The 15,258-nt window shown below is 51.4% G+C and overlaps 1 protein-coding gene across 2 annotated transcripts in view; it reads left to right on the top strand.

Moving 5' to 3' along the window:
* The window catches only part of CACNA1H (calcium voltage-gated channel subunit alpha1 H), a 111,812-nt gene that overhangs the window by 64,979 nt on the left and 31,575 nt on the right, over positions 1-15,258 (top strand). The window contains exons 12-23 of one of the 2 annotated variants that reach the window (XM_053992163.1): positions 1,005-1,160; positions 4,076-4,166; positions 5,072-5,280; positions 8,245-8,676; positions 9,328-9,428; positions 9,774-9,897; positions 10,016-10,084; positions 10,184-10,368; positions 12,244-12,370; positions 12,697-12,822; positions 13,315-13,404; positions 14,152-14,344. In XM_053992163.1, the coding sequence (XP_053848138.1) occupies positions 1,005-1,160; positions 4,076-4,166; positions 5,072-5,280; positions 8,245-8,676; positions 9,328-9,428; positions 9,774-9,897; positions 10,016-10,084; positions 10,184-10,368; positions 12,244-12,370; positions 12,697-12,822; positions 13,315-13,404; positions 14,152-14,344 (1,903 nt within the window). The remainder of the gene's footprint in view (positions 1-1,004; positions 1,161-4,075; positions 4,167-5,071; positions 5,281-8,244; positions 8,677-9,327; positions 9,429-9,773; positions 9,898-10,015; positions 10,085-10,183; positions 10,369-12,243; positions 12,371-12,696; positions 12,823-13,314; positions 13,405-14,151; positions 14,345-15,258) is intronic. The other variant, XM_053992164.1, reaches the window with a different exon arrangement.

The raw sequence follows: 15,258 nt of genomic DNA, 5'->3' as shown, positions 1-15,258 counted from the left end.
TTTAAATATAAAGATTAGACTTTTGTGTTTCAAAGCTCAGGCTTTAGAATCTGAGTGCAACAAGTGTAAATAAAGTTTCTAAAGGCAGAGTAGCATCGCTCAAGGTGGAAACCAGGCCAGAGCCTTCCCTGTGGATATAAATCCTCACAAAGGAACAAGGACAAATCAGCCCCAGCCTCAGAGCTTCCCATTTTTCCCTTCCCAACACACAGCTTGCTGCATTCCTCCTCCCAGTCCCTTGGGAGATGCAGCTGGCACGGAGCACAGAGGCTCAGTCCTGTGTCCCGGGAAGGTTATTGAGCAGCATGACTCAGTGCAGCACTCCTGTCCCCAAAGCCACCTTGGTTCAGGGGGTTTGAGGCCGTTTTCATTGCAAGAATTAACGTGGAACATGAGCCTGTCATCCGTTTTTCTAAGGCTCCAGGGTTTTTGAAGCTGGAGAGTGAAAATCCCTGAGGAAGATCCCTCAGAGCAAAGCTTTGCAGTGATGGGGATTTTTTTTTTTTTTTTGCCCAGTGTTTTTACCTAAAGGAAACAACTTCCCTGAGGTTCTGGAGCCACCCAGTGTCATTTATCTCATTAAATACCCCTTCCTTCAGCTCCTGCTGCCTTCTGAAGAGCAGCCTGAAAAGAGACAAGATCTGTGGCCTCAGGTCTGTTATCTTCTGATGGTTATCAAAGGAGGCAACACCTCCAGGGAATGATGGGATTAGGACAGTGCCTCCTTCACCTTGGGATAGCTTGGATCTAAACTGTCCTCTGTGGGCAGGGAGTGCCAGACCTTCCTGCAGGGAGGGGAGGCTTGGCCAGCAGAGGTGCAAAGATCGAAATAAAGGCAGATTTCCACGACAAGGCGATCTGAAATCGCGTGCAAAGAGCTGAGAAAGGCAATTCCTGCTGCCTCATCTCACCAGAGCTGCCAGTGGAAAGGTCAGGAAATGGCAGGACTTCAGTGCACAGAGGAGTGCAGGGGCTGAGGCTCTGCCCCTGCCCTTTCCCTGCAGATCCTCACGCAGGAGGACTGGAACGTGGTGCTCTACAACGGGATGGCCTCCACCTCCTCCTGGGCCGCCCTCTACTTCGTGGCCCTGATGACCTTTGGCAACTACGTGCTCTTCAACCTCCTGGTGGCCATCCTGGTGGAAGGATTCCAGGCAGAGGTGAGAGATCCAGGCCGAGGGAGGGGGAGAGACCTGACACACGTGTGGGGATGGTCCATCAGGGAAACATCTGCCCAGGCACTCAGCCTGAAATTTAAATTTAAGGGGTGCAGATGAGCTGGGCTGGGCAGCTGAAGCTCTTCTGGATCAATCCTTGCAGCCCTAAATTTAAATTTAAATTTAAGGGGGGGCAGATGATTTGTGGTGGGCACATGAAGCTCTTCTGGATCAATCTTTGCAGCCCTAAATTTAAATTTAAGGGGTGCAGATGAGCTGGGCTGGGCAGCTGAAGCTCTTCTGGATCAATCCTTGCAGCCCTAAATTTAAATTTAAATTTAAGGGGGGGCAGATGATCTGTGGTGGGCACATGAAGCTCTTCTGGATCAATCTTTGCAGCCCTAAATTTAAATGTAAAGGGTGCAGATGAGCTGTGGTAGGCACTTCTGGATCGATCTTTGCAGTTAAAACCCACTGGATGTGGAATGGGAATTGGGGGTCCAGGACTCTGATCTCCTACAGAGTCTGCTGTGTGATTTAGAAGAAATAATTTAGGATTAATTTTACTCACCGAATCTCCCATATACCCCATGGATTGTGTTTCTGTGTGGTGGGGACTCAGGCTTTCAATACATTCCAAAGTTTTGCTAAAATCCAAAAAGGTAAGGGCTGGTTACCTCGTCCTGAAGGGAACTCGGGGTTCTGAGCAGGACTTTCCCCTCCTGAGGCCGTGCTCTCCACAGCTCTATCCTGTGATTCCACACATTCCAGCCCTGAGGACCAGGCAGGATGAGCCCCTGGGACTCTGTCCCTTCTGGAATGTTGAAAGCCAGGAGCACAGCTGCTCCAAAGCTGTTCCCAGGTTCCTGATGGTGAATTCTCAGATCTTTAGGACGATGCTTTGCGGTAGAAGGAAGTTTCCTCCTCTCAGGGATCTTTGCAGGGAGCAGCTCCCGTTCCTCCCCTGCCCTCTGGGAGGTGGAACACGGTGCTGATGTGAAGGCAGAGCTCTCTGAGTGCCTGATTGCTCCTCCAGACAAGCTGTGGTTTCCCTGCTCAGCCCTAATGGCTCCTGTCAGAGCTGTTACAGACCGTGATTTAAATGTGTGCAAGCTCTGCTTTCCCCCAGCCTGGATTATTCACCCCAAAGGGCAGCAACCACGGGCACAGCATTTGCAGGGCACATTTTGCTCTCCACTCCCATTTATTATCAATCCTGACATCAGACCTGTGGGCTTGTCACTTGTCTCAGGAAGAGGCATTACACAAAACCCTCCTCAGCTGCCAGGGCTCCTCTCAAGCCTTGCCCTGGGAAATGATGGAATCCTGGAATGCTTTGGGTTGGAAGGGACTTTAAAGTTCTGGTTCCACCCCCCCCTGCCACGGGCAGGGAACCTTCCACCAAACCAGGCTGTGCTGGTTGCAAACCAAAGACAAATTCTCGTGGAGCTGAGTTTGCTTTTGTCATCCCTGGCTCAGCTGCTACGCTGAGAATTCTTGTTTTGACCTCTTTGACTTTGCCTCTGACAGGGGCTGTGCTGAGCAGTCACAGGAGTCACTGAGGGGAATTTCTCCTCCATTTGCTCAGGTGTTTCTTTTATTTATCTGGAGAGGGACTCCTGAGACAGCTGAGAGCTGCTCTCAACTCAGAACCATCAGCAGGGCTTCAGCAAGGGCACTAAAAATTGTCCTGGGAAGCACAGCACACGCTCTCAGCCTGATCCCAGCTCCTGATCTGCCTCTGGAGCAAGTTTGCCAGGAGTTTTCCTAGAAGAGAACAAACTTAAATGGCCACAAACCCATTTTTAGTACATTTGTGTTTAGTACAAGTAGCCAGACTTCAAACAGGGCCATAATTGCATATTTGTGTTTACATCGTTCCCATGTCATTTTAAAATCTCCCCCAGAGCTGCTCTGGGAGAGCAGGCAAACCTTCCAAAATTGTGCAGATCTTTCATCCACTCTGCACTGGTGTTTCTGCTCTGAAACAAAGATGAATCAGGGAGCTGGAGCCGTTCAGTCATCCCGGCTGCAGCACTTTGCAATAAATCACAGGCACAATGAAGTTCATTGCCACTTCAGCACCGTGTCTCTGGAGACTGTGGGGGATTTGTCCAGGCACCAGGCAAGGAACTGTGCTCCTTTCTCTGGGATCAGCTCTTTAATCCAGCTCTTTGCTGTCAATTTGCACAGATTTCTGCAGTCCTGAGGAATCCAGCCAGAGTCCTGCTGGCATTCTGCTGGAATCCCTCCCTGAGCAAGGAGAACCTGAGGACGGCTCCTCTGTCCCAGGCTGGTCGTGTCTGGTAGCAGATCTGCCCAGCAGGGAAGAGGAGCTGGGCTCCCAGGAGGAAAGGCAGGGTGAGGGTGGCTGCTCCCTGTCCCGAGCTGCTGCGGGGCTGCCAGGCAAACTGGCCTCATTCCCTCTGCCTCAGGTTGCCAAGAGATTTCCCAAAACAATCCCAGCCAGCACAGGGAAAGCAAATCAGGCTTTCCAGATCTAAGTCAATTTGAAAGTGCTGTCAAACACAGAATTCAAACCCCCTGACAGCCTTTGACATCAAACCCTAAGTGCTTTCAGCTGGGATCACGGAGAGAGCAAACAAGGAGCCCCACCATGTCAGGTTTTCCAGTCATTCCTGCAATTCCAGCCGCTCTGGGATGTTTTCCCCTGGGATTTGCTGTTCCTGGAGCAGTGTAGGAAGCACAGGGACACGGCAGGGACATGGTGACAACCACAGCATCGTCCTTTCTGTCCAAATGAGTGAAAACAAGGGAGAGGGACTTGCCTGGGATCATTCCCTGGGTGGTCTCAGAGGGAATTTGGCATAAACCACCCACGGGGAGCAGAGGTAGCTCTGAGCTGCTGGGGGATCCTAATGAATTGGGTCTGTTAATTGCCCTCCTCCTCTCTGCAGGGAGATGCCAACAGGTCAGACACAGATGAGGACAAGACATCTGCCAACTTCGAGGACGAGTTTGAGAAGTTGAAAGACCTCAGAGCAACAGGTGGGGCTTTGTGTCTGCATTTTCCTGGGAATCTGGGAGCTACAGCTCTGCTTCCACAATGGAAGGATCCAGTTAATTTAGCAATTAACCTGATTGCAAAGTCACCGGAGCAGCTCTGCAAAGTGTAAGGGAGGCTAAATGAGCGTTGATATTTCCTTTAGACAGATGTTTTTCTAATTTAAACGTTCCCCAAGAATTTTTAGCTGTGTCTCTTCCCTCCCCCTGCACCATTAGCACAGAGTGCTTTGCTGACAGCAATGTTCTCACCCCACTTCTCGGCAGCTTTTCCAATCAATCAAGTTCTCATCTGTTCCTTTTGGTTTCCCACACAAAATGCATTTGGGTGAGGTTTGATGGATGGAAAATGCTGCTGCTCATTTGTGTTCCAGGAGGGTCTGGCAGTCGATTTGAGGGGAGGCCCACACTGCTCTGGTGTACCAAAACCATGGAATTGGAGGTGACAGCCTTCACTTTGCAGCCAGAGGGGTGACAAAAAGGGATCACACTTTTTAACAGCGAATGATGGCAAACAGGAGCCTCGTCAGTTCCTGCTTCCTTTGATTCCCAGCTTGGGCTCTGTTGGGATCCCTCCAAATGCTTCTTAACCAGGATTTGTTTCAGCCAAGGAGATGCTGGATGTGGGGAGCAGATGGAATTCAGCTGAGGAAGGGGCAGTCATTTGCTGGGGAAGCTGAGGCAGAGGTCCCTTCCAAGCCAAGCCATTCCATAATTCCACGACTCCTTTGGAGGACACCGAGTTCCCAAAGGCCCCTTAAGAGTTCACGGCGTTCACTGACGCCTCTCAACGCCGTGGGGGGATCCCCCTGCCCCACAGCTCCAGCTGGCAGAGCTCCTGGAGGTCCCCGGGAGCGGTGTCCCCTCACATGGTGTCCTCTTCCACGCAGAGATGAAGATGTACTCGCTGGCCATCACCCCCAACGGGCACCTGGAGGGCAGGGGGGCCATGCCCCCGCCCATCATCATGCGCACGGCGGCCACCCCGATGCCCACCCCGAAGTGCTCCCCACACCTGGACTCCCTGCACGCCCTCGGGGACTCGAGGAGAGGCAGCAACGCCTCGCTGGACCCCACGGGCTACGACCAGAAGTCCTTGGTAGGTTCTTGTGGCCAGCAAGTGACACAGAGCACTGTGGGCGTCTTTGTTGCCAGGTGGTGGGAAGGGGTGGAAGGGTGTTGTAAATGCAGGTGAACCCGGGGGGAAGAAACGCTGATGTGTGACTCCAGCTCAGAAGGCTGAATGATTTCTTTATTATAACTATGCTATAATACATTAATATATTATGTAAAGTAAGATATTAAAACTACAAACCTACTTTTCTAACTGCCATATCTAACTCACAACTCGTGATCCTCTCTGAGAGTGCAGCCACAGGTGGGTTGGATTGGATTGGGTTGGGTTGGACTGGATTGGATTGGGTTGGATTGGATTGGACTGGATTGGATTGGGTTGGATTGGATTGGCCACCAGCCCCAAACAGTCCTCACCAGAATCCAACCAAGCAATCACCCCCAGGTAAGCAATTCTCTAAACACATTCCACATGGGGAAAACAAGGAGCAGAAATAGAAATTGTTTTCTCTTTCTTCTCTCTGTGCTCCTCTATGAAGAAATCCTGAGAGAGAGAGAAGAATGTGCCTGCCACAGAAGGGACCCACAAGGATCGAGGGGATGGCCCTTGCAGGGGTTGGTCCCACAAGTTTGGTGTTATCAGCACCAGCTGAGCTCAGCTTAGGGTCATGTGAGACATTTGGGTTGGCATTGCTGGAAAATGAAAAGGAGGGTGGTGGAGGAGGGAAACGTGTAGAAAAGCAGGAGAAGAGACCTGGGGTGTGCAGTGCTGGGGCAGGGCAGTGACAGCAGAACAGCCAGGGATGGTGAGGTGGAAAGGGAAAAGAGGGATGTACCAGGATCCAGCGTTTTCCTGACGCCCTGGAAGCCCTTCCCAAACCATCTCGCTGGAGAGCCATGACCTGAAGGAGTCCAGCTACCCCCCACCCCTCAGAGGAGGAGCAGGGATCTTTTCCAGCCACACCGGCCATTTGGGATGTCTTGGAGAAGCTGTCAGGTGTTCTGTGAGGATGAGAGCTGCAGCCCCCCTGGTGTTTGGGGGTTGTATCTTGAATTTACACTGTGTCAGGGGAACGGAGCATTTTCCCTTGAGCTCTGGTGACAGTCCTGCAGCCCTGTTGGAGGGGAAATCGAGGGAACAAGGGACGAGGGGGTTTGGAACGAGGAGATGATCTTCAAGGTCCCTTCCAAGCCAAGCCACTCCGTAATTCCACGATTCCTTTGGAAGGCACTGAGTTCCCCAGGGCCCCTTAAGAGGTTGTGACGTTCACCTGATGCCAGGATCTGATGCCAGACGCTGCTCTGGCAGCCGTGCCTGCAGCAGGGGGGGGGCGGGAGGGCAGCTCTGGGCACACAGGGAGCAGAGGCAGCAGGCAGAGTGGATTTCTGCTGCTGTTTATCCGTCCCACTCCTCTGCTCCAGAGCTGCGAGATCATGTTCAAATCAAGGCAGCAGACCGTGAAGGCACCTCACGCCCAGGCACAGCCACCACCCCCCTTGCTAAGCTGCTCAGTCAACCTAATGCCTTTGAAAAGAAAACAGAGCTGACTGCTGTTTGCCTTGGGCTTTCATGGCATTGCGAGCTGCTGGACAGGGATGTTCATCCTTCCAATCCCTTCTCGGGGAGCGTGGAAGTGCCACCAGCCAGAGGCAGATGAAGCAGGCTGGGGAGAGCTCTCCAGCACAGAGGAGGAGGAAGGTTTGCCTTGGTTTGTGCTGGGAGGAAGCTGTGGAGAGAAAAGGAGTTTTCCTCCTGGCTTTTCTGTGCTGACCTTAAGCTCTGTCATGCTGGGAATTGCCTGGTACCTGCCCACGTGTGCCGACACGCACTGAAATTTGTGGAGAGGAGGAACATTCACTCCACTGCCTCACACAGCAAGTGGGAGGAACGTAATGGAAAGAGGGGCACAATTCCCACCAGGCACTTGGGTGACTCGTGTTCCCTTTGGAAGGCAGGGAAGTTGTGAGCTGAAACTACCGGAACGCGAGCAAAGTTCAGCAAAATGCCACTTATTGATGTCTTTGGGTTCATTTTTATGGAGAGTTGGTGTTGCCAGGGAGTCACCAGGACAGAGGGGTGGTGGCTGTGCTCCACGTGTGGTCCAGGACCACCTTCAGTGTGGCCTTGGCCGGGTGCTCCCATCTCAAGGCTGGAATTGGAGTGGCGCTGTGTTGGTTTTGCATCACAGAAGTGATGTTTTGAGAGAAGCTGCTAGCAGTTTCTTTTGTGTTTGACCAAAAAACCAATTAGTAATTAGCTTTGAGAATTAACAACCTGTTAAATACTGAGAAAGCTGACACTTCTTCATGAACACACATGTAAAAACGTATCAATGTTGGGAATGTCCCTCTTTTTCTTTTGCTTGGGAAGCAGGTAAACCCACCACATGAATTAGTGCACTAGCCAAGAAACCTCAAATTAACAACCTAAACAGACATGTAAAAACTTATAAATGTTGTGAATTTCCCTCTGTTTCTTTTGCTTTGGAAGCGCCACATTAATTAGCGCACTAGCCAAGAAACCTCAAATTAGCAACCTAAACCGTCGCTATCGGACACAAAATGAGTACACAGAAGCTTGGTGAGTTCAAAAGAGAAAAAGAGCAAATTTTATTTCTGACCTTGCAATACATAGAGTTCTAAAAGTGGCAGTGGATTGGAGGGTGGAATTGCCACCTCTCCAACCACGCTGGTCAAACCAACAGCCCATCAATTCTCTCCTCCCACAAAGCATGCACAACAATCATTATTTACTTGAACATGTGTGAGAACTCCGGTGGAAATACGTAAATATCAGAAGGCACGGAAAACTTCTAAAATAACTTTAAAACTTTCAAAAGAACTACAAAAGAAAACACCTTTAAAAATCAGGGCAACACTAAACCACGCAGGAAGGGGAGGCCGTGACTTTCACCAACCCGGGCAAAACTCCCCAATCTTTCGTCTTCCTCCGGCAAACAACCCCTCCCTTGTCTCCCTTCTCTCCCAGTCCAGCCTCCGCAGCTCCCCCTGCGCCAACTGGGCCGCCAGCAGCAACTGGGGCAGCCGCCGCTCCAGCTGGAACAGCCTGGGCAGGGCGCCGAGCCTCAAGAAGAAGAACCAGTCTGGAGAACGGGAATCGCTGCTGTCCGGGGAGGGCAAAGGCAGCACGGACGACGACTCGGACGACGCCAAGTCCAGCACGCTGAGCCGGCCCTCGCCGCCGCGCCGGGCGGAATCCCTGGATTACCGCGGCTCCCAGGAGCTGCCCGAGCTGCTGAGGGTGCCCTCCGTGCGCCAGCTCGGCCCCGGCCCCGCCGCCCTGCTGCCCGCCGAGTTCCGCGGCTGCAACGGCAAGACGGGCCACGGCCCCGCCGAGTTCTTCCTCAGGGTGGACGGGCACAAGGAGGACGCGCTGGACTACGAGGACGACGTGGAGGATGTGAGTCCTGAGGGGCTCGTGGTTTTGAGCGGGTTTTCCGTTCCTAAAAGGATGGGTGGAAATCCGACGTGGAAATGTGTTGTCACCTCAAGGCTGGGGTTGGGAACGGCGATCCCGAGCTGAGGGATGCTTTGCTTCCTGAAAAATCCCTTTTTTAAGAGGTCTTTTTAGGCCTGTGATATTCCCATGAGGCAAAACTTCCCTTTTTTTTTTCCCAAGAATGCCTAATTTTTGGGCTAACTGGGATTGTCCTCCTCCAAAATGGGCTGCAGACACAACAGATGAATGGCTTTCCTCACAGGAGCTGTTTGGTGTCATGAAAGCTTGAAAGCCTAAAAAGAGATGTTTTCCACTTAACTTTTTGGCTGCTTGAGGCCTTTTTGGGTTTGGCACAACTCTGTGTGTCAAAATGACACCTTCCCAGAAGTCTTGCTTTATCCTATCCATCTCTTCCCTTTTCCCACCCCTTTCCTCCTTATTTTCTTGGACAAATGTGACAATGGCCACCACAGCTCTGTCCCAAAAGCTCTGACCGCCTACAGACACAACAAAAAGCCATTTCCTGCCCCCTCCTTCCACAAAAACACTGTGAAAGTTGAAGAGGCAGGAAAATAAAAGAGGAAGAAAAGGTCTTCCTTCTTTTTTATCCAGAGTTACTGCTACCGGATCCGCAAAGCCCTGGAGCCCTACAAACCCCAGTGGTGCAAGACTCACGAGGACTGGTCCCTCTACTTGTTCTCCCCACAGAACAGGTAAGAAATTCCAGTGAAATTCCAGCCCAGCAGGTGTTTGAGGTAATGGAATATTGCATTCCTAGCCAGTCTCCCCTTGGGAAAAAAATCCCTCAGAGCTTTAGAAATCCAGTTCCTGATTTTGAGGTGAAGTTTTCCTTCGGTGTGGGCAGAACGGCGTGGTTCACCCCATTGCTGTCAGTGGTTTAGCCAGCATTAGTAATAATTAATAATTAATGATAGGCTGAAGCCTGTGGAGATGCTGCCTCACCACCCGGGCTGGTGCTGGTGGCACATCAGCAGGAGGGTTTTTTTTTATTCCTGACCCAAACTTCTGAAGGATCTGTTTTTCCCACCTTTCTCCAGGTTCCGAGCGATGTGCCAGAAGGTCATTGCCCACAAAATGTTTGACCACGTGGTGCTGGTCTTCATCTTCCTCAACTGCATCACCATAGCTCTGGAGAGACCAGACATCGACCCCCTGAGCACGGTGAGAGGCATTTCCTTCCTCCATCCCCCACCCAGATCTTCATCTCCTGAGGACCAGACCCTACAAGATAAATGCTGGCTTTCTGACTCGTGTCTCTTTGTTGTTCCGCGTTTTCCAGGAAAGGATATTCCTAAGTGTCTCTAATTACATCTTCACTGCCATCTTCGTGGCTGAAATGATGGTTAAGGTAATTAGAGCTTCATCCCATGGCCCAGAGCAAATTCTGGCAAAGACCAGAGTTACGATCTGGGTGAAGGTTCCAACATCTCCCTTCTCCTGGCTGCAGGTGGTAGCTCTTGGCTTTTTCTCTGGGGAGAACACGTACCTGCAGAGCAGCTGGAACGTCCTGGATGGAGTGCTGGTCTTTGTGTCCATCATTGACATCATCGTGTCCATGGCATCAGCAGGAGGAGCCAAAATCCTGGGAGTCCTTCGTGTGTTGAGGCTCCTGCGGACGCTGAGACCTCTCCGGTACGGGCTGATAAATCAGAGGGTTTGGGAAATGCACAAGGTCTTGCTTAATACCTCGAAAAACTGAAATACAACACGGGTAGAAACATCTTTGGGGATCTCTAAACTCGGTGAGAAACTGTTTGAAAACAGTGAAAGGAATTCCAATTCATCTTCTCCAGCTCAGACACACACGGCTGGAGCTTGGAGTGAGAGGTGTTGTCAGAATCCAGAGTGAGGGCAGTCAGAGCCTCCTCCACGCTGCAGTTTTATCAGCCCTTCCCAAATCACTCTTCCCAAATCCTTCTTCAACTGCACAGCCTCACAGGCATTCCCCAGCAAAGAGGGATTTGCAGTTGAACAGGTGCTGATGAGGATTTGATAAGCTCCAGCATCCTTCCCTGCTCTCCTGACCCTGCCAAACATCCCTGCAAAGCAGCTGCTCCCTCAGCCAGGCACAGGAGGGCAGAGCTTCCAGGGTATGAGAACAGGAGTAAAGATAATTTGTATTTTGGTTATGATTAAGCAATGAAGAGGGATAATGCCTTGGGGGGATTTGGATCAGCCGCTGTTCTGGTTTCATCCTGCTTGGCAAGAAACAGGAGCATTTTGTTTTCTGAAATTTCAGGGGAATGAGACAGTCACCTCCAAAAACCTGGAAACTTTCTGGGACAAAGCCATGCTTGTGAGAGTGATAGCAAGAGGGAATCTTTTAGACCACAAGAACAACAGCTCTTTGTGCTCTGTGTCACCTTAGCGACAAGGAAATCAGTGTTTCTGGCTCCTCGCTGTTCTGCTGGTGACACCAGCGTCCCCTGGCAATGCTGGCTCCCCAGGACACCCTGGACGAGTCACCGTGTGTGACCCACAGAAGTGGGAATGGAATTCGGGCAGTTCATCAGGAAAGGGAAGGGGGGAAGAGGGAATTGGTCTTTGAGAAGAACTAGGCCAGATCCTATGAATAGAAAGGAATTCATCACCTCTCACCACGGCCTCACTGAGCACAGGGTGGCTCCAGGGACCGTTCCTAGCACTTTGGAGGTGCAGTTCAGTCTCCACGTGGTTTCTCTCAAACAAGACCCTGTGGAAATGCTGCAGCACAAAACGCTTTTCTCTGGGCTTGGCAGGCACAAGGCGTCACTATCCGCGTGAGCTGCAGCTCCCTGCAAGGACTCACCCTCTACAAGCCCATCCTAAAATCAGCTTTGATGCTTCATCAGGCCAAACTCCCACCTGGAGGAAAGCTTGGCTTGGGCTGGTTCCACTGCCACGGCCCCAGGGGAGGGCAGTGCATTCCCCAGGCTCTCCTCCAGGAAAGCAACACTCCTGCTCCTCCTAACACCCCAATCCTGCCTCAGGGCACACCAGGAATCTGCTTCCCAACGGGCCTGGCCCTTTAGCTGTGCAGCTGCTGATCACAGGCTCTGTTAGCTAAGAGCCAGTTCAGGAACTAATTAGGAAACAGATTGGAATGACTCTGTTTGGAAAGTTGTCATGGCCACTACTGCAGGAGGAGCACCAGACGTGCTCTCCAGACCCACTGGGAAGATGTTCACGTGTTGGGAGAGGAAGGAGGGTCCTGCCTGTGTCCCTGGGCTGGGATCAGAGCCCTTGGAGGGATTGTCCCTGGGCTGGGATCAGGCTCCTGGAGCAAAGTACAAACCTCCCACACTGGGAGCTCTGTGATGTGCTGCCCGCAGGGAGTCTCCCCTCCTCACTCTGCCCTCCTGTCCCTGTTTGAATTCCAGCTGGGATTGGGAATGTTCTGGTTGTCTGAAGAAATCCCTGCCCACAGGGTTGTGCCAGCCCCACAGAGCAGAGAAGCAGCAGGGTGATAACAGGGCATGCATAAAAGTTAAAAGTTTCGTTGTCTTGTCTATTTTTTTTTTTTTCCAGAGTCATCAGCAGAGCCCCAGGTCTGAAGCTGGTGGTGGAAACCTTGATCTCCTCCTTGAGGCCTATTGGGAATATTGTTCTCATCTGCTGTGCTTTCTTCATTATCTTTGGGATTTTAGGGGTCCAGGTAAAGTGTTTCCCTCCCCTGTGAGTGACTGCTGTGAAAGAGAAGCTGCTTTTCTCACCCGCTGGGGTTGAGGTGGAAATAATGAGCTGAAATGCCTCCAAAGGAAGATTTCAGTTTGGGAAGAAGAGCCAGGCTTTAGGAGAAATGATCCAGGGTGGGGCTGGCAGCTGCTCCCAGCAAGGATCTCAGGATTAGGAGAACAGACAGACCTCCCTGATGAACCCTACTGCAGGAATGAAAGATAGATCAGAGAACAGACTTTTCAAAGCTGCTTATTTTTTGTTCAATTTTTTTTTTTTTTTTTAAATTTGTGTTCTCAAATGCAGCTTTTTAAAGGCAAGTTCTACTACTGTGATGGCCCTGATGTCAAAAACATCACCACGAAGGCTGACTGCACCAACGCTCACTACAAATGGGTCCGGAGGAAGTACAACTTCGACAATTTGGGGCAGGTAAAGTCCTCCCTGCAGGGGTTTCCTGTGCCACCTTTTCATGGATGGACACTTGAAATGTGTGTTTTTAGGAGGGTGAGGAGCCTCCATCATAGGAAGTTTCCAAAATTGATGTTGCAGTCATCTATCAGTGGGTTAATATTTGCACTCGGTGATCTTTGAGGCCTTTTCCATCCTTGGTCATTCTAGGATTTTAGCTGGAAATCTCTGTCTTTTACCCTAAACGTGTAAATATGGATCAGATCAACTTTTGATCTCTTGCCTTGGTTGTACAATTCCTTGGTTTTAGGAGTGTTGTCCTAAAGCCACTTCTTTGGGACGTAATCCCTCAACTGCCCCTTTTATTCTCGAGATTTCTTGCTGTTCTGTTTGCAAATGAAGAACATAAATTGCTTTATATGGCTGAAAAGCAGGCCAGGCCATAGGAGGAGGTGGGAGCTCCTTCTCTGGGGGACTGAAAGGCGAGACCAACCCCTTCTGCTGGTTTTGCAGGCCCTGATGTCCCTGTTTGTCCTCTCCTCCAAGGACGGCTGGGTGAACATCATGTACGACGGGCTGGACGCCGTGGGCATCGACCAACAGGTACCTGTCCTGCAGAGCCCAGCTGTGCTCCTCTCTCCAGCCCCAGGCCCGGGCACTCCAGGGTTTTTGAAATCCCAGGAAGCAGCAGAGCTGTAGAACCTCCTTGAGGTTCCTTTTGCTCTTTGAGCTGACGGTTTTTCTGTTTTTTGAAGCTGCTTTTCCATTTTTTTGGAGCTGCTTCCCATGTAGGACAAGCTCTGACGTGCCCTACATCAGGGGATGTAGAATGAATTAGAATGAGGGTGCTTGAGGATGGGAAACCACCAGGAATGTTGTGGAAAAGGCATTCAGTTTGTGAGTTTCGTGGCGTTTTCTGTGGGAAGTCGAGTCTCGCATGAGTAGGACCCACCCAGAGCCACAGTAACACTTTGGACTTCATTTCCCCCACTTCTGAAGATCTGGTAACAACTGAGAAACATTAAGCAGGAGCCCACATCTGAAAAATTAAAAATCTGGAGCCTATCTTTAGCTGAAACAATCCTGCTGGTGGGATGATGCTCATCCACTGAGATTTAGCCGAAGCTGTGTGAAATAAATGCCAAAATAATCAAATCCTGTAAGGCAGTTTTGGGTGGGTTTTGCACCAAACTGTAAAATCTTAGTGAGAAGGTGAATGAGAGGAAAATACTTCGGGAAAACCCTCCTCCCAGTCCTCCCCTCCTCCCCACACAACCTGTTGCTCCAAAAAACTGACTCAACCCACCCGCTCTGTGCCGCTTCTCCCTCGTTTCTCCCTCCCCCCAACAGCCCATCCAGAACCACAACCCTTGGATGCTGCTCTACTTCATCTCCTTCCTGCTCATCGTCAGCTTCTTCGTGCTCAACATGTTCGTGGGGGTGGTGGTGGAGAACTTCCACAAGTGCCGGCAGCACCAGGAGGCGGAGGAGGCGCGGCGCCGGGAGGAGAAGCGGCTGCGCCGCCTGGAGAAAAAGCGCAGGAGTAAGGAGATGTACCTGTCTGGTCGGTAGAGTGCCTTACAAACCAAAATCTTTCTGAGCCCTGCCTGCTCCCAAAGCAAGATTTCCTTTTCTTTTCTTTTTTTTTTTTTTTTTTTTTTTGGTTATTTTTTTGTTGGGGTTCACGAGGTTGTGTTGCTTCGTTACCTCTCTGGCGGTGCCTTAAGGCTCGGGCTGGTGACACCTTGGGATTGTCCTGGTGGGAAATGTCACCTGTTCGCCTGGCTGGGGGGGAAAACGCTCCTCCAGCAGAGTCCTCTCTGCAAGGCCACGAGGGACACGGGGCTGAGCAGCTTCCCTGCTCCCCCTGTGCCTGGAGGCCACTCCGAGGCTCCCCCGTGCCTTAACGCGCCGCCTGCACCTGAGGATGGCGGTGGGGTTTGATTTGGGAATTCTTTTCTCACCTAAACCAGTGCTGATGCTGTTTGGGAGTCCTGGAGCATGGCCCCGCATGCCACAGACACTGCATGGGGGCACGGGCAGAGCCACGGCCTGGGGACAGCAGGGAGAATTCCTCTTGGGAACATGTCCATGGCAAGAGATGCTCGTCCCATTCCAGGCTGGGCCTCCAGTCCTGGGACTGCTTTGTCCTTGGAACTCTGGCCAGGGGCAGGGCCATTAGCCAAAAAAAAGCCTTTAGCCAAAATCTCCTTCTCAGTGGATCTCATAGGGACCATCAAAGCCCAAAACCACCTGGGCCTGTGCTGCTTTCCTGCCCCAAACCTGTCCATTCCCACCTCCCCCAGGCAGGCTGCCCCTGGGAGGGTATTCCCAGGAAAACTGCCAGGAAAGCAAGCTTTCCAAGAAGTTTCAGTGAGCAGGGAGAGCCTGCCAGGCATTTTGAGGGGTGAGCAAACCTGGCTTGGCCACTGAGATCAAAGCTGAGCTTAGTCAGAG

This window comes from Vidua macroura, chromosome 16 (assembly GCF_024509145.1).
Source record: "Vidua macroura isolate BioBank_ID:100142 chromosome 16, ASM2450914v1, whole genome shotgun sequence".
NCBI lineage: Eukaryota > Metazoa > Chordata > Aves > Passeriformes > Viduidae > Vidua > Vidua macroura.
Note: the sequence above shows the minus strand (reverse complement) of the source record. Positions and strands in the feature narration are given on the sequence as shown.